The 18,019-nt window shown below is 44.0% G+C and overlaps 1 protein-coding gene and 1 long non-coding RNA gene across 5 annotated transcripts; one reads left to right on the plus strand and one right to left on the minus strand.

Moving 5' to 3' along the window:
- Positions 1-3,732: 3,732 nt before the first annotated feature.
- cspg5b (chondroitin sulfate proteoglycan 5b) lies at positions 3,733-14,043 on the minus strand. 4 transcript variants are annotated; one of them, XM_026347183.1, is made up of 5 exons: positions 13,342-14,043; positions 8,388-9,159; positions 7,143-7,331; positions 6,657-6,735; positions 3,733-4,631 (listed from the first exon to the last, which is right to left on the minus strand). In XM_026347183.1, the coding sequence occupies exons 1-5, from the start codon at positions 13,421-13,423 to the stop codon at positions 4,437-4,439; spliced, it is 1,317 nt and encodes a 438-aa protein (XP_026202968.1). In that variant the 5' UTR covers positions 13,424-14,043; the 3' UTR covers positions 3,733-4,436. The 4 variants fall into 4 exon arrangements, with proteins under 4 accessions (XP_026202968.1, XP_026202966.1, XP_026202967.1 ...); XM_026347181.1 differs by having other exon boundaries at positions 6,573-6,735; XM_026347182.1 differs by having other exon boundaries at positions 6,657-6,738.
- A 2,710-nt stretch (positions 14,044-16,753) lies between these two features.
- On the plus strand, positions 16,754-17,406 carry LOC113155395. The gene is made up of 3 exons (XR_003298127.1): positions 16,754-16,822; positions 17,098-17,201; positions 17,299-17,406. It is a non-coding gene; the product is annotated as an uncharacterized LOC113155395 (long non-coding RNA).
- The last annotated feature ends 613 nt before the right edge of the window (positions 17,407-18,019 follow it).

Here is an 18,019-nt window from a genome sequence, read left to right on the forward strand (position 1 = left end):
AATGCATCAACAGCTTTAAAAAAATTTGACAAGTGAGGACAGGCTGAGGACACACACAGTGAGCACCTTGCAGGTGGAGCAGGACTGGAGAGTTCCTCAGAAGTGTTGAGTGTCACGCGGCTTCACAGACTTTAAAACCTGTCAGTTACTCTTTTCATGTCAACACAGACTATTTCTGATAAATGAGAGCAGTAGGAAAGGATGACTTCACCTTCACCTTGTCCATCTGGAACAATAAGGTGCTTTGGATCCAGGAGACAGTGTTAGAAAACAAAGAAGCTCAGCCTACAGCTGTTAACCGGCGTAGTGGAGGTCACATTGTGGGATATATGTGAGAGCTTTCATCTGAATTGCCTGGAGACACAGAGTTGCCTGCTGCGAGAGATGAGCTGATTCACATCCTGAACACCAAAGAGGACGGCAGCACTACCCTGGGACTATGTATAATACAGTAACAACATGAGTGCAGGAGAAACTAGCATCTTTTAAAGGCACTCGGAGGGAATAACATGTCCTCTCCACTCTCTCTGTGTCTGAGAAGGATCAATTCTGACTGAATAAAGACAGCGTTGTTTAGTCAAGTAGTAGCTAGTGATGGTGTTTTTTTTCCTCTTCCCCTTTGATGACAAGTACATCTGGATTATTTCTACTATATTTACTGTATCTATCATACACATTGTGTCATGCACCTCAATTGTGCCACATTTAACTCACCACTGTTTTGGAGGTACTTACAGAATCTTCTCTCTGGATGAAAAAATACCTTACACAATAGAAAAAAGCTGCCGTGCTAATGCATCCATGTTATTTTGCAAACATAAATACACACGTCCTGCATCACAGCACCTGAATGATTGAATTTAGCAGGGAAAAGTACACTGTTAATGCCAGTTTGATGAATATATAGCTATATAACACTATTTAGCGAGTCAGCAGCAGCACATTAAAAAAATGAAAAGCTTCTATTTCAGTTTAGTTGCTGGTGATGTTCTCTGTCTTTAATAGCATCGAATGTCATTGTTTTGTTTGTCCTTGTTACAGTCTCCAGGAAACGTTATTTCCATGTTGTGTCTATAGAGTCATCCAAAGTCTTCTCTAGGTGTCTTAACATGTCACTGTTTTTCAGTGTGTTCATAGGTTCTCTTTAGCTGTTACTAGAAATGTGCTGACACGTTTCATCTAAACTCTAAGTTCACTCAAATACACAGCAGAGACACAAAGACGGACATGACTGAAAACACTATAGAACAGATCCAGACACAAACAGACATTATATTATGCAACTGTAAATTTTAAAATTGAGACTTAAGTTGATCTCCATAGACCTTTTTATTCATATTTAAATTCTTGTGTTGTCCACAAGAGGGCAACCGAGTCCCTCATATTTCTTGATGCCACAGTAAGACACCCCCTATCTTTTATTCATCTAGCCTTCATGTCTCTTTTGGTCTTTGTTTGATTTGCTCCTCTTTTCAATACAGCACAGCATGATTTGTTGCATCATCTATTTATTGAGGATTAGAAACATGAAAAACATTTACCAAAATGCAAGTGAAAATGTGAAATAATCAAATAGCAAAAGATTTATATAAACAGTTGATAATACTAAAGCTACTGTAGTAGACCTCTAAAAAAAAACTTCATAAACAGTATCCTCAGTAGTCTCTGATGTTGGCACCATGCTAGGAGAGCGTGTTCACGCATACTGGTTCATTTTGAGCATCAGTAGTGAGCAGTCACCTGACTGTGAATGTGTTACTGACGGCAGCACACTCGCAGATAACACAGTGATTTATGTGTGTGTGAGTGAATGCGGTCTATGCAGAGTTGTCCCAGTTCTAGTTTTCTGGCTCCATGGACCTGGAGCAGGTGCCGTCCTTGTCCCCTAGGTATAAATGTGGGGAGTACAAAGATGGATGGTGAATGCATGGATAAAAGATGTCTGAATAATAAAGGGGTTAGAGCCATGACGAACAGATCACTGGACAGATTAGGTTATGACAAATGTTGAATGTATGGATGTGTAGATGCTGGGCTAGCTGGAGCTCTGGTCATGAGAGTGGTGGCAAAGACCGGGTGCTGACTGGGCTGTACTTCACCTTGGATGGTGATGGGGGAGGCTGGGTAAGATGCGGAGAGGAGGGGGATGGACGAATGTGTCCACCCTGAGACTCTCTCCCAGTCCCTGAGCTCTCTGAGCCGAGAGCTTGAGACCGACCTCTAGGTCGCCGTAGCTGAGGTGGCGTTGAGGTGAACATGCATTTGTACTGGGAGAAGGAGTGGTGGGGAGACGAATGGCAGGTGGGGGACGAATAGAACCCAGGTGCAGTGTGTCGACTGGGTGATGGGTGGCGTCCAGGTGACGGATGACGGCTAGGTGAGGAGTGCCTTCCAGACAATGGTTTGTGGGTGCAGGGTGAGTGATCCTTGACATGTTTGGGTGATTTTGGTGACTTAGGAATGGGATGAGAGGTGGAGTAAACATTGGTGCTGTGCGTGGAAGGTGCTTGGCTGGGAGAGGCAGAGTCTCCATTGTCGGAAACCTTGTAGAGAAAGACGTCATACTCAAGGGGCGGCCTGGTCTCTGAGTGAAGCTTGGCCTCTTTGGGGAGGAGCACTTCCAGGCCAATAGTGACTCCATCCTGATGTGGAAATATGGCAAGTAGAGAAGGATACAACAATGTAGGGAGAGTCACAGAGGCAAAACAATGAAATACAGACATCCAAACAAACAGACGAATGTATGGATTATGAGACAATGGGTCCCTGTGTACAGATGTGATCAAATCAGAGTTTCTTATTTATACATCAACACATCAAGTCACGTTTCCAGTTATCAAACTACTTTAAATGAAACACTGAATCTACTATTTGCTCTGTATTTGTGAGGGAAATACTCGGCTTCTGAAAGCTCCACTTTGTCATTCTGATTCTTCTTGATTCTTAATGTGGTTAAGGTCTGGACTCTGTGGTGCCCAATTCATGTGTGAAAATGATATATCATGCACCCTCAACCAGTCTGTCACAATTTGAGCCTGATGAATCCGGACATTGTCGTCTTGGAATATGCTCGTACCATCAGGGAAGAAAAAATCCATTGATGTAATAACCTTGTCATTCAGTATATTCAGGTAGTGAGCTGACCTCATTCTTCGAACACATAGTGTTGCTGAACCTAGACCAGGCCAACTGCAGCAACCCCAGATCATAGCACTGGCCCCACAGGCTTGTACAGTAGGTACTAGGCATGATGGGTGCATTACCTATTAACAAGGTAGTGACATTTTTTTTGGACGGACAGTGTATTTCACCATTGATGCCCATTAATAATTTAAGTGAAAATCTCATGGCAAATTAAAACTGTTTTCTTTGGAACTGCACTCGGTCTGAGTAAAAGCTTGCTTCAAATTTTAATGCTCTAACAGGAAGAATTGGAAAAAAAAAAAACCTATTACTTGCACTTCTGGTAGCTTCCACTCATCTCAGAGAGCTGTCCGTGGTGCTGAATGGGCACACAGTCACTATTGTGTGTGTAGTGTAATCTGTGTGCAGCCTACTGTAGCACAAAAGCAGGGTCAGCCGAGCATTCAGTTATTATTAGCATGGGAGCAGTGGGGCAGTAGTTAGCTTCATCAAGAACAGACATGCAGAGAGAGAGAGAGCGAGTGTGGAGGGAAAGCAGAGCTCATAGCAACACACAGGGACAAGCTGGATAAAATTAAAAAGGTTTATTCAACAACTGTGAGCTATAATCTTCCATGTATACCCAAAAAAGTACAAAAGAACCTCAAGTACATTAAAGTATTATAAATCACATTGAAAACCAAGACACAGCGTGTGTAATATATGTATATAGATTCAAATATCAACTCCAAGCAAGTACTTTGACCTTGTGTTATCTAGACATATCCACTTATTAGCAATGTCAAACAAGAATATTTCGCAAATACAGATTCACTTAATTTCCACATACTTCTTTTTGCAAATATTACGTTTTCAGACATTTTCGTTGATAACACCAATGCATGCGAGCAGAAAGAGACAGTAAGGCGGGGCAGGCAGAGGTGAGGGGGAAGGATTAGGGAAACAGGAAAGGAGACAACGAAGGAGCATGAGTTCATTGGTCAAAGACCAAGGCAGGGCATCGGTAAAGAGGAAAGTCAGTCATTAGTTGGTCCAAGCCGGAGATTTTAGTCCAGCATAAAATGCAGATAGAGGAAAGGAAGGAGGCAGCGACACCGCTATGTATCAGTGTTGGCATGACAGCCTTGTAAACAGGACAGTTGTGCTTCTTAAGTCATATCCTTAAACTCATGTTGTGCTTACTTTTAACATTAGGTCTCAAACATACAAGGTGTAAACAATGTTAGCCTACAACAAACTGCTGTTGTTTGTGTGCGCGTTAAATCTTTTGGTTTGCTTCTCCAGTAGTAATACTATACCAGATTGTTCTGGAGCATGTTTACCTCAGTATTTCCCTCTGTGTTGTTGGGGCTGTGGCCATTGTCCTGGACGACAGAGGTCGGGCGGTTGTTCTCATGCTTCGGGGAGTGAGAATTCAGGATGTTCATAGACCCCTCTTCCTTGGGTTGCGGGGACTTTGCTGGGTCCTCCTGCTTCTGAGGCTCATCCTGTGGGGAGGGTTTGTTACTCATTACACAGAACTCACATTTACACATGCAAACACATCTCGACATGGGCACAGGAAACATGTGACACAAGGCTCTGCAACCTTAAAACGTGTCATCTCCTCGCGTTTGGATCGCTCAGTGAGGGCGCGTGTGTACTTGCAAGAAAGTCTTTGTGGAACCTTAATTGCTTTTCTAAATGTGTCCAAGCACCACTGAAGACTAATGACGTTCCCAGCCTGGTATTGTATGATCCCTTGTGTATACAGTACTGTTTGTATTATTGATGATATAAAGGGATAGCATTTCTAGATCTGTGCAATACACTGGATCTAAACCTAAAAGTGGAAACTTAAAAACATGCATCTTAGTAAAGACCAAAGCAAAGTCATATGTCTCCCCTTCCATCATGCTAGAAGTGATCTTCCTGAAATAATGTGGCTCATTGTAGGACTGCTCCTTGAACTGTACTGCATGCTTAGACTTTTAGCTTATCAGCTAATCAAGCTTCAGCATTTTCAAAAAGTGACCTCTGACATTTAAAAAAAAATGCATTTTAGACCATGTACCCGCGGGGGCTTTTTAGCCTCTCGACCTGACATTTAAAGCATCCAAAAGTCACAGAAACTCATCTGCAACAACTGCGCTAAAATGTCAGAGCAGAGCTACGGAGCACTTGCTTGTATTAAAACAGGAAGTCCCAATTTGTTCACTTCATTTAGCCCGGCCACGTACGGATAATGGACTTAGAATCAAAATGTGAATATGTCTTAGTATTTGTGTTCAGTGCATTACATGAATGCAATTATAAATGAGATTGCCATGCTTGTATTACCACAAGAGTATTGTGTGTGCATGTGCGTGCATCAGCTTGTAAATGTTCAAGTCATTGATTGATTGACATGTCACAGAAAATCTGAAGGTCATTGGCACAGGAGGCAGTAAATAGGGCACCATCGATCCGTCACACTAGCTACTGCTGGACACTACTCACTGCATGCCCTTTCATGTCATAAACAACCCATTCAAAAAGTGTAAAGTTGTTGTTCTGTTGAACTGTTGTTACCTGTATACGTGGCTGTATATTACACATGTTGATATTCATAATTACGGATGCCAACACATGGTGCTACAGAATGCAATTGACGCTAGAGCAACATTAATTGCACAATCTTTGGAGGGGAATTTGGTAGAAAGCGGAGAAGTGCTTCACAGGGACCCTAAAATGGCTGCCCGAGCTTTCTAAGCACAGGAGCTGTTGAAACAAAATGGATGCTGAGTTTCCTCGTTGAGCTTCCCAGGAAGCTGCAGAGTCACAGGTAAAAGCAGCAGCAACTATGGGAGTCTGTATTTAACCAGTGGAGAATACAGAATACACCTCTGAACAACTGCTGGCAGGAAGGTTTGCAGGAGGTGATTAATCACTTCACCTACAGTGTATATGGAGTACATCTGATACAAGATTAGCTGCAGAAAGAGGAAATGGAGAACTAAAATCTGACATCTAGCACATCCTACACACAAAGCCGGGGAGGGAAACTGCTATATGGCTATAATTTGGACATTTGTGCCCTACTTACCTGTAAATGGTTATACGGGTTTCTGGGTTTATATTCCCAGGTATAGCTGGTTGAAGGTGGCCTCTGAGGGGATTGGTGAGTGTGAGAAAGGATTACATATGTGCTGTACATACAGAATTCCAATTTAAACATTTCTGATTGAGTAAGGGTGAGTTTGGTGTGTGCACTGCAAGCTGCAGTTAGTAGTTGGGACTGAAAGATTACCAGAACAGACAAAGATTAAATCGCTACTCACGCTGGAAGAGAGTCAACAAAGGAGAGAGTGTAATGAGGAAGAGAGGAAAACATATGGAGGACAGAAAAACAGATAAAAGAATGGAAAGAAAAAGAGATGGGCGCAAACATGAGGAGAGCTGGGGCATACCTGACAGATAATGTTGTCATAGTACGCCAGGTTGTGAGTGTGAGCTTGGGGAGCGGGCGGAGGGGTGTCACACAGTTTCCTTACATTTGGCTGCGAGCCGTCGGCTGTTGTAGAAACTGAAATGCCGTCCGTCTGTGGCTCAGTGCTCTGTGGGCGGTACTTACTGCTAGGGGTAAAGAGAGAGACGTGTGTGATAAATATTTGTAGTAAGGTGTCGTATAGCATTCTGCAAATTTGTATTTTAAATTCCAGTGTGAAACTGGGCTTAGAAATGTTGGTAGCCATGTGCACATCCCACTACGTTGACTTGAACAGCTACATTATAGCTGGTGCCAAAAGAAATCTAATTTAATCTGACTTCTTTTTTTTTTTCATCACTGTTCCCTGCTCGTCCGCACCCTTCTCTCGTGTTGATGTCACTTCATCAGCTGTCAGGAAGGAAGGATTTACACACATGCATAGTCACAACCTCCGTCTTAGCACTGAGCAAATAGTGTAAGTCGCAGCACATATTTTTACAATCTCACCTCTCAGTCACACACACACACACACACACGCATACACACACACCTGCGTTTGCGAAGGCGCTTGTTCTCGTTCTTGAGATGGTGCAGCCTCTTGGCAAAGAATACAATGATCATGAAGAGGAGGAGGAGCACGAAGGAGCCCACGCCCACCACCACGCACAACACCTGGAACTCTGTGACTGCCCAATCACAGCGTGTGCCTTTGTTCCAGATGTAGTCCTGCACGTTGCACCTGGATATAAAGTGGTGGGGGACTGTTAGTTCTTGGATTCATGTCTTAACAAAATTTTTAACTTCACTTCTAACTCATCACTTTTTCCTCTCCCCTGGCCTGACACAGGCCAAGAGTTTTATCATGAGCGTGTGCCCACTGCACTGCTGTATTTACAATATTTTTAGCTACAGCATGTTATCCAGAGCGAAGAGTGTAAAGTGGTACTCAGAGCTGATGACATGGTGTCCTGAAGTCTGTCCAGCAAAGCCAGGATTCGGCCTGCAGCCTGGCACTCAATGAGATCAAAGGATCAGGACACGTGCGTGCGTGTGTGTGTGTGTGTGTGTGTGCAGCTTCTCCGTTTTCCATGTCTTTCACGGAGAATTTGCGTGCAAGTATTTGAACTCTCAAGTGTGCATGAGTGCTGCGTGTGCCTGCGGCAGCAGGTATGATAAGATGAACGACAGTTTGCCTCTATTCTTACAGTGAGCCTGCAGGACAGGACAGATGGTGTTATCGAGGCGTGGTGTATGTGCATGAATGTGTGTGTGTGTGTGTGTCCCTCTCTGACCTTACTGTATTGTCATTTTTCCCATGCTTTCTATGTGTGCAGACTGCGTGTGCCTACATCAGCTGTCACCAGCCTACCAATACACACACTCTTTGCCCCCTGCTTCCAAACTGAGCTAATCCTTTAGCGACCCTGCTGTGATCCTGACGAACCCTCATGACACATTAAGCCAGCCTTCTGTCTTTGTGCTGGTGTGTGTTTTCAGCGTGCGTATGCTCGTGTAAGTGTCCTAAATCTTTTCTTTTGTGTTCAGGAACAGAAAGAACATATTGGAAATGATCCCAACCGGACAAAATTAAAAAGGGGAATATTTGAGCCCCCTGCTGCCACTCACTTATTCTACATTGCATGTGTGTCACTTTTCCTAAAATGTCACTCCCAGTTTGTAAATACTAATAAAGAAATAAAATTGTTCTTGTTTACTAAAACACTGACAAAAGATGACTGTGTAATTGTGCAGTTTAGCTGTTCAGTAAATTATAAAGTGTGTATGTTCTTCTCACCTGCAGAAAGCCCCAATTCCTGCCACGACAGTGCACACGCCTCCATTGAAGCAGAAATTGGGTTCAATGTCACACTGAGATGAACACACCCCTGGTCCAGAGCGGACAAAGCCCAACCTGCAGCCGTCCTTTCCCATGGCTCCACTTAAGCCTAAATCATTACCCTTATCTGGCCCTGGTGTGGGAGGAGCAGGTAAGGAGGGTCTGCTATCCCCATTAGCCTTAACCTTAACTTTGTCAGGACCAGCACCAGCAAGGAGCGGATTCTCATCCTCCATGTCGGCCGGGGGTGAAGGGGTAGGCTCAGGTTCTGGGGTTGTATCAAGAGCAGAGAGGTCGTCATCGAGGGACAGGTATTCGTAAAAGTCAGACGTACGCCATGCAGTGGGGGACCCCCCTTTTTGCTTCTGTGCTTTTGGGGGTTTGGCCCAATCCAGAGCGACATCGGAGGGCACGATATCAGGCGCTTGGCTGTGAAACTCCACGGTGATGACGTCATCGGACAAAGGGTTTCCCGGCTGGTCTGGACCTGCCCCGCCAGCGGTGAGCTCCTCGCCGACGGGCACGTCTTCCTCTACGAAGTCTAGATGGGCATGTTTATGAGAACGGTGATGCTTGGTGGAGCTGGGTGGCAATTTGGCTCCAGGCCCCGCTCCGATCAGGTGGTCTCTCTCTGCTGAGTCATCACTGAGCACCATCCTGGTGTTCAAGGCGTCCTTGTTGATGGACGACTGGTTGTGGTGATGATGACGCCTCTCCAGTGAATGCCTCCCTGTCAATCACACACATTAAATTTATGACTTTGTCTAGTGATTTTCATAAAGTTGGGACAGTCACAAGACACAGATTAAATAAAGATTTTCCTATCATCGCTCAAGCTCTTTGAATTAGATCCTCTCCCATCTCGAAATAACTGTGACAACACAGCCACTCCAGGAAAGAAAATATCAAATCATACCAGTGGATTTGTCTACACAGTCTGTAACACAGGCTTTTTCATTATATATTCTTAGTCCCCAAGGCCAAGCTGGTATAACTTTAATGACACCACCAGGGTGTAGTAGACAAAGATCCTCCAGAGACACAGATGACATTATATGGCTGTTTTCACAGGCTCAACAAGAAAACTGACTTTGACTGAGTGACTACATAAAATCAACTGAGTGCTGCTTTAACATAATCGTATTGTCAACACTGCATCAACGACAAAGCACTGTGGGAATTGACAAAATAATAAACAACAGCTTTCATACACACATAACATTTTTTTTGGAATGGCGCTAATCCCGAGGTACCGAATCTGTTTTGTTTGATAATGATTGTGGCTCAAGGATGAGGCATGAATAATTGAATGGATCCCTACAGTATTCTGCAGAAAAGCCTTAAGGCTGTACCAGGTTCGCTTTCTAGGAGAATACTGTCATGTCACCATATCCTTCACTGTGAAGTCAGCTGAATTTGACAAACATTATAAAATAATAAAGTGAAATATGCAACATAATCAAAAAGAAAAAAAAGCTTTGGCTCACTTTTAACAGCTAAGTGATTCATTGTCAAAGAAAAAAGAACAAGAGGATGAAGACTGTCGTGTGATCAGACTGTGGCGTTGAAGGATTAGGCACAGTGAGTGATAGACTGACGTGCTCTGGTGACCGAGACTGGACGAGGATTAGATTAGGATTTGGAGCTATAGGTTAGAGGCCGACTGGTGAGGCACTTCTCCTCTACTTAGCAGTCTGCAAAGAACAACGCGCACAAGGATAGAGACAGAGACGACACTGTATCTAAAGAATTCTATTACCATGCAACACGTTGACTATGACATTCAGTACTGGAGGTTTGGCTATCATAGCCACTACTTCATACTTTTCCATTGGCTTAGTACATATGCACAAATGGCCAAACTCATCCAAATACTTGGCTGGACTGCTTCTCTCCCACTGCCACCCTGAAATCACCGGGTCCAATGAGATCACTGCTTTCAGTGTCTGGCACTTCATTCAGAGTTAATACAAAAACCATCTGAACGTGCCTGGAGTCACGAAGACTATTGGAGGCTTAGGAAGCATGAGATTCACCTCACACACACACACACACACACACCGTTGTTGCCATGGCGAGATGCAAAGAGGTGCCATGTTGAAAAGAGAAGCGGAGCGAGGGAGTTGCAGTGGAAACAGAGAATCCAGTGTTCGCCCTCTCTCTCCCTTGTTTTTCAATCAATCAGCCAGCCAGTCAGTATGAGTGTTATACGCCAACTCCATCTCTGGGGAAAAAAAATGAGGTGGAATAAACTTGAATGCTTCAGAGTTTGTGAAAGAGATAGACGCGCTCCACTGATTAAAACTGATTCAAATTTCATTTAAAGGTTCAATCTGCCAATTTGTTCCCCGTAGAGACTTAGATGCTGCATCCTGTTAGCAGCTGGCAGCCTTGTAGCGATTACAAGAGCAAAAGGGAGCATGAAGAGATTACAAGAGCACGAGCCTCTGCTTAGAAATTTGATTTCCGTCTTAGAAATGGTACGATTTGTGCCTTTAGTTGATGCTCGGCTCTTCATCTCGAGCGTCACACTGAGCGTGTCACCACAGTAACAAGTTTTACCTGAGGTTACCGTGACTAGCTACTGGTTTCCCATCAGCCTTCACCTTAACAGTGAGAGCCATGGATATTTCTCCTGCATAATGTGTGGGATGCACACTTGTCTTTGCGCAGGTAGAAATCTGTATAGATCAACTGGTACTGAAACATTTGGAACTACACGTGCCACTGAGTCCAGCTGCTCTTTGCTCTTTATTTTTCATATGTCATAAGTGTCAAAGTGTAACCTCCGCCCATTCACCTGTGTGCATTTGAGCTTTTTTAAACTATAAATAGTCTTCTCCTCCGCCTCTTATGTATGTGTGTGTGTGTGTGGGTAAGAAAGGAGTCAGGGAGAAACTGATGATCTGATCTATTATGACATATCATGAGCTCTCTGGAGCTGCAGGGCAGATGGACCTCACAGTGTGCGTCCACCACAGCGGGCACAAAAACACACATGTCAGAGCCCCCAAGAGTCTGGATTTGATCCATATTTCAATACTTGACCAGTAAGGATAAAATTTGTTTGTTTATTGTGCATGCAGGGGATTGTTTGGCTGATTAACAGAATATATATTATCTGCAACCATTTTAATGACTAATTAATTGTTTAAGTCATCTTTTAAGCAAAGGCATTATAAAAATGAAGAATTCAGAATTCTGAATTCTGAATATTTAATGCTTTTAATGCTGGTTGGACCAAAGGGTGTGTTTTGTGAGCAGACTGTAGCAAAGAGCAATGATTGATAATAGAAAATAATGAATGAATCAATCAATACTGAATAAATAAAGCCATATAAAATAGCAGGAAATGCTGGGAAGGCATATGTCTGTGCATGAGTGACTGCATGTTCAACCTGACCTGCCTGAAAAATTAGGTAATCATAGTGCATCCACCAGACTGAATCACAGCCCTTTAGAGGAACATTACAGGAATATTAAAGCTATATTTTCCACGGTCTTTCCTTTTTTATTTGCTTTATCTACTTCTGTTTAAAGGTCACTGAGAGTAATATACATATTTATATCTGTTTCAGAGGAAGGATCAGCTCCACAGCCAAGTGGTCCCCCTGGGTTGAGCGCCTGAGTGACAGGATGCCAGGCCAATATTTACCGGTCAATATGTCGCTGTGATAACGCCTGGTTACACATTAGGGACGCGAGATGCGGACAGAGAGAGAGGGGGGAGGGTGGGGGAGGGGTGGGGGGGGGTCTCTGTACCCCGACGACCCTCTGCATGAACGAGAAACCCTGTTGCTGGGCAGTGGAGGCAGCAGCGCACGCGTCGGGATTTTCAGGATCTTTCCTATTCCCGCTGTGTGTGTGTGTGTGTGTGTGTGTGTGTGTGTGTGTGTGTGTGTGTGTGTGTGTGTGTGTGTGTGTCTGGTGTGTGTGTGTGTGTGTCAGTCACAGCAGCGACTGGCTGTGGTGGTGGATTCTCGTTCCCACACTGCCTGCGCCTGTGTCTCCAGGGATGCTGAATGAGAAGGTGGAGGTGGAGAGGAGGGGTGGGGGGGGTAGAGGCAGCGTTGCGGGCCCGGTTGTCTCAGGCTTCCCCTGAATGACTGGAGGAATTCAGCCTGCAGCACCGTGAAGTGGCCTCCTGTAGCCGGGCCACGGTGCGCCTAATCCCGCCTTTGTCTGGGCCACGCACCGCCGCGGCGAGACGCAGCTGCAGGAGCTCACTGACCTGTCAAATGTCTCTATCTCTCTCTCTCTTTCTGATCACTCAGGGAATAGCTGTCTTTTTTTTTTTTTAAATAAAATAGTCCATTTAATACTGAAGCTCAAATTATGTAGAACAAGCCAGTTCCCTTTGCGGTTAATAGGTGCAGGATGGAGAGGGACACATGTCCATTCACACTCTGAAGGGACATAAGATTGGCTGGACCGTGGTCACAGCCAGTGTCATTAATAATCAACACAGCTGCTCCACAGAGGAAATATCAGATTGTACCGGTAAAACTGCCTCCACAGCTCGGATTGGCTGACAGTCATTTGAGTGCAACGGTGTCAATGACATTAATGCCACCGTGCAAACAATCAATTTGAATATTAGTGTCCACATGCAGCTTTTAAGATAAGTCAGTGTCCAGCAGGTTACTATAAGCTTAAAGAACCCCCCCCCCCCACCCTCCCCCAGTGCTGACAACGAACATATTACTGGATATTAACCATCACTGAGCAGTTTTGAAATGACACATGCACCCCCCCCTTCCCTTGACGCACGGACAGCTCCCAATTAGATGAATTCATTTTCCACATCAGTGCCATGCAGATGGGATTTGAAATATGCACGTGCACCCACACACGCACACAGGTTACAGGCACGCACACAGGGTGGGTCTCCGGTAGTGTGCAGTGGACTTACCGTGAGCAGACAGGGGGGCGATGACCATCGACATGGTCAGCAGCACCTGCCAGGTCCACAAACGTGTGTCACCGCGCGCCATAACGGAGACGGCTCCCTCGGACCTTGATGCAGACTCTGAATCCGTTCCTCGTGTCGCCGGTCACTCTCTGTGGCTGCACGATAATCCTCACGGCGGATCCTTCAAAGTTCAGATCTTGCCCGTTTTCGCCATGTCGCCGTTATCCTCCCCAACGATTGGCCTGCCTCACCGCTGCTGTGTGTGTGTGCGTGTGTGTGTGTGTCTATCTATCTGTGTGTGTGTGTGTGTGTTCAGCTGATCGGGTTCGGTTCCATTGTACCGAGCGGGTGCCCTCTCATCCACACCTTTTGCGCGCGCGTGTGTCACTCTACTCTGCGCTTTGGGCTCCGTCGCCAGCTCCAGCAGCGACGCGACGCGAGGAGCTGTAGTAGAAAATGCGCGCCACCGGCGGAGGGTCTGCGTCTCACAGAGGAGATTTTAATGATCGTGGTTTGTCGCTGCCTGTCTGTCTGCCTGCCTGTCTGTCTGCCTGTCTGTCCGCATGCGGTCAGGCAAACCTGTCCCTTTGGCTCGATGGGCGATGAACGGCGACGCACGGCACAGAGCGCGCACAGTGTGCCCGCCGGTGTCCAGCCTCAGTCTGTTGCAGCTTGTGATAACTGGGGCTGAGTGAGGGATTTAAGCAGCTTCTGTTAACACTTGGAGTCAATATGGTCCATTTTACACCACTGATAATGTGTGTGTGTGTGTGTGTGTGTGTGTGTGTGTGTGAACATTATGACCCAGAGTCTCTCTGTGTTTCTGGGTGGGATTTATATGTCAGTGGGTTATTTGGGTGCATGTTGCTTTTAGCCACCAGGGAGAGGTGCCCATGAGCAAGGTGGATGTAATAATCCTATTAGATTGTGATATAGTCTCCAGACAATGGCATCTGTTGCTGTATTAACCACACCACCCTGTTCCAACACACTTACATATGTTTCCATTTTCTTCCTCATCTTACCACAAAGCAGCACACACACATTTTCCACACAGCCTTTGCGCCACTGTTTCACCACAAACACCACAGTAGAATCGCTGCTGAATGAGTGTCTGTAATCACAGCTCTGTGACACTAATCCATTTTCTTGTTTCTCTTTTCTGCCACAAATAGCTGAAGAGAACGGCCTGCAGAGGGCTGACTACCCACTCTCCTTCTAAACAGGATTATGTCAAATACATTATGAAATAATTAGGACCAAATGCTATGTTCACATTGAGCAAATAGCAGCTTCACTCATTACTTATTGGATGGGCAGTGAATTGATCTGAGCTCCAGCTGTGTTCAGCGCACTGCTGTTAATCATCCTGCAAATAAAACACTGAAATTCAAACTGAGACCATCCACGCACTCAACAATGGAAGCATGGGATTTTTTCTTTTATCAGAAGGCGCTGGCGGAGTAATGGAGGAGAAGATACAGAAAGAGACGGCCACAAGAGGGGCAGGGAGCGGCGTGTGTGTGTGTGTGGTGAGATGCAGAGGATGGACAGAGATGGGTGAGCGTTGAAGGAGAGGGAGCTGGAAAACGATGGCGATAAGAGAAACAGAAAAACTGATGCACTGCCAAACAGAGCAGAACGAAATTGCTTCCGCACCCGCCTACCCCCCTACACACACACACACACACACATATCTACCATGATAAACACACACAAGCACTTACAACCAATCTTTCAACTCTCACTCGTCCTACAGTGATTGAATTCATTCCCGTATCTGGCTTTTCACAGGCAGTTTTCAGGCTGCATGTGGACAAAAGACAAGTTTTCTCCTTTCTTCTCCATCTGCAGGGTGAACAGATGGATCTCACTGAGAACTATGTCAGACTGGCACACCTAAGTGGACGCCAAGCTCCGTGCGCGCATGTGGTTGTGCATGTTGTGCTGAGGCCACGTCGTTTTTTTCCATCCTGTGTTCCCGCGTTGAGCAGTGAGGGGTGGACAGGGCGTCCAAATCCCCTCCAGCGCATATTCTGTTTGTGTTATAGGATGCACTCCAGTGAGAAGACACAGCTTTTAAAAGTACGTCCACACCCATACATATAAAGCCTGTGATTTGGAAAGAGGTGACTGTGGCAGAGTCTCAGTAAAGCTGCAAACATCATTTTCAACAAACCCAAACGTCGATCCCTTTCCTTCTCACCAAACCTTCCTCATCTTCATGGTCTAACTGGTCTCATTTTACCTTAAGAATGAAAAATATTTTGTACTTCATTTATCAGCTTGTAATTTCAGTGGTTCTCAAAGTGGGATCTTCACCTGTAAACAGGTTTTACAGCATAAAAACATCTAGGAGAATAACATTTTTATTTCTACATTTCATTTTTTTCACATGAATCAAAACGCTGTCCCTGCAAAGCGACCCTTTGTCTGTTCTCACCTTTGTCATTGTTGGCTTTGCGTAGCCCTCTGGAGTCTGTCTCATACTGCACATGTTTTATTAATACTACTATAACTTTGTTTATAAATCTTTTAGAGACAAGCGTAGAAAATGAGACAGAGGTTGTCCTCAGCAAGGTGGAGCAAGCTTCATTATAGAAGGCGATCACCACAGAGGTTGTTGGCAGGGACCGATAGTCGTACTGTAGATCTCTACAACTGCAAAGGATAAGTCAGTAGTTAGGACACAGTAAGAGACAGGAAAATAGGCTGGGTAACAGGTTTAAGACTGCATTATTACACACTGACAAGAGCAGGAATCTTTCTCTTATGGAGGTGTAAGTAATTATGGTCAATGATCAGATGAAGTGCAAATAAAGGAAAACTCAGACATTACTCCACCCTTAAAGCAAATGACGGTTGAGCTACAGGCCTGTGTGGCTGTTCCTGAGTTGCTTTTACCTTTGCTGTGAGATCTACTAAATGCTGATTGATCATATTGTTTCCAATGTGTGAGAGTTACCAGAACTCATCTAGTTACTTACAGAAAATAAAGTTTACAAAAATAAAATATACAAAACGAACAGACAAACTCAAACGCCACAGTATGTAGCTATGAAGAGCAGCATGAGCAAAATGTTGTTGTTTTTTTTATATTGGAAGTGAATGTTACAGATACTTTTGCTCTTTGTTTGGATTTAAAGAGGAAAGTTAGAACTAGGGAAATTGTGATTTCTACACCAGCTTGTGAGTTTAGTGTCAGTCAGTGAGTCTACTGCACTGAGAACTACTGCCACTAGGTGAGCATTAGGCTTCTAGGTGACAGTACCATATTTGGACATCCTATCTATATCTTCATTCTACACAGTTTGGTAGGTGCTGCTGACCACACTTCTTTTACACCCTGCGTCATTTCCTACTCAAATAGTGGAACATCCTCAACTAAGAGTATATTTCCACAGGACGTGGTAAGACCTGCAGGCTGATAATCATTGTGAACAGGACTGTGTAACAGTAACTCCAGGATGGATCTGAATGCGTAAGTGATTTAACTTCAACTATTGCTCTGATCATATGAGTGGCAGAGGTAGATGATATCTTAGTTATATATTGTTGTTTATTAAGCAATATTATGTGTAAAAGTTGACTGTGAAAATAAAAGCCTCATTATAACACCACTCCTTAGATTGAAAGGTCACATGTAAGTTATAGGATTTTATTTGAAATGTATAACCTACATTTGTATGTTTTATAATATTCTCATTCTCATCTGTGTAACTTTTTGTTGTTGTTGTTCCCCCTGTCTTTTATTAGGGAGAATTTTCTTGTCGCTTGTTTTGCCCTTGGGTTTTTGTCACATCCTTTCATGATTTTGTTAGCGGTAGTACTGACAGTAACTGTGTTCCTCATCAGCATTTGTAAGTGATTCAAAACTCATGATTTCAAAAGCAGATTACCTTTGTCTGATTAATGAGCCTTTAGTTACCAAGTATAAATTGTGTTTTCTTCTTTCAGGTATGGAGAACCACAAAAAGAAGAAAGAAGAAGAAAGAAGAAAGCAGACCTGCGCCTTCACTCATCTTCTATTAACTGTACCGGAAGAATGAAATAAACAAAATATTGCAGACAATACTCAAAATTTGTCATTCATCAAATCTATGCTACTAGATTTTTAGTTTCTTCATTAGTCTTTCAATGAATAGTTTCCCCTTTAGTTATCTCAGGCTGACATACAACAATTACTGTTAAATGCAGTTTGTTAAATTAATATGCGCATTGTGAACCTTCAGCTCTTCATGTGAAGTATAATTTGAGTAAACTATGTTCCAAAGGTTAATCCGAATGGGAGGAACATCAGGTTTCTAGGGCTAAAGAAGAACAGCTGTTGCTTCCAACACACCTTATTCTGAAACCGAAAGAGCCTGCAATGACAATAAATGTTATCTGATGTACTTTAACACAAACTTTAATACCAAGTAACTCATTTATATCTGATACCTGAAATAACTATGTAAATGTTTCTTGGTTTGTCCAAAACCAATATGTTATAATTGGTATAGATTGGTTGTTTTGTATCTGTTTCCACCACAGTGTCTCTCTCTTTCTCTAACTGGAAATCAGTCCAATGTCAAAATATCACCGTTCATAAAGGTATTCGTGGCTGTACACACATCATGAACTTGTTAGTCTAGATGGAACAAAAGCTGGAGCAAATCTTAAGTCATTATTGAAAGTA

This window comes from Anabas testudineus, chromosome 11 (genome assembly GCF_900324465.2).
Source record: "Anabas testudineus chromosome 11, fAnaTes1.2, whole genome shotgun sequence".
In the NCBI taxonomy this organism is placed as follows: domain Eukaryota; kingdom Metazoa; phylum Chordata; class Actinopteri; order Anabantiformes; family Anabantidae; genus Anabas; species Anabas testudineus.

Excerpts from the sequence above, each read along its gene's own strand:
- cspg5b (XM_026347180.1), bottom strand. The coding sequence starts at position 13,423 with ATGGCGCGCGGTGACACACGTTTGTGGACCTGGCAGGTGCTGCTGACC. Across the intron at positions 9,160-13,341 it reads CGCCCCCCTGTCTGCTCACG|GGAGGCATTCACTGGAGAGG; the intron begins GTAAGTCCACTG and ends TGTGATTGACAG. Across the intron at positions 6,739-7,142 it reads AAGCGCCTTCGCAAACGCAG|CAGTAAGTACCGCCCACAGA; the intron begins GTGTGTGTGTAT and ends CTTTACCCCTAG.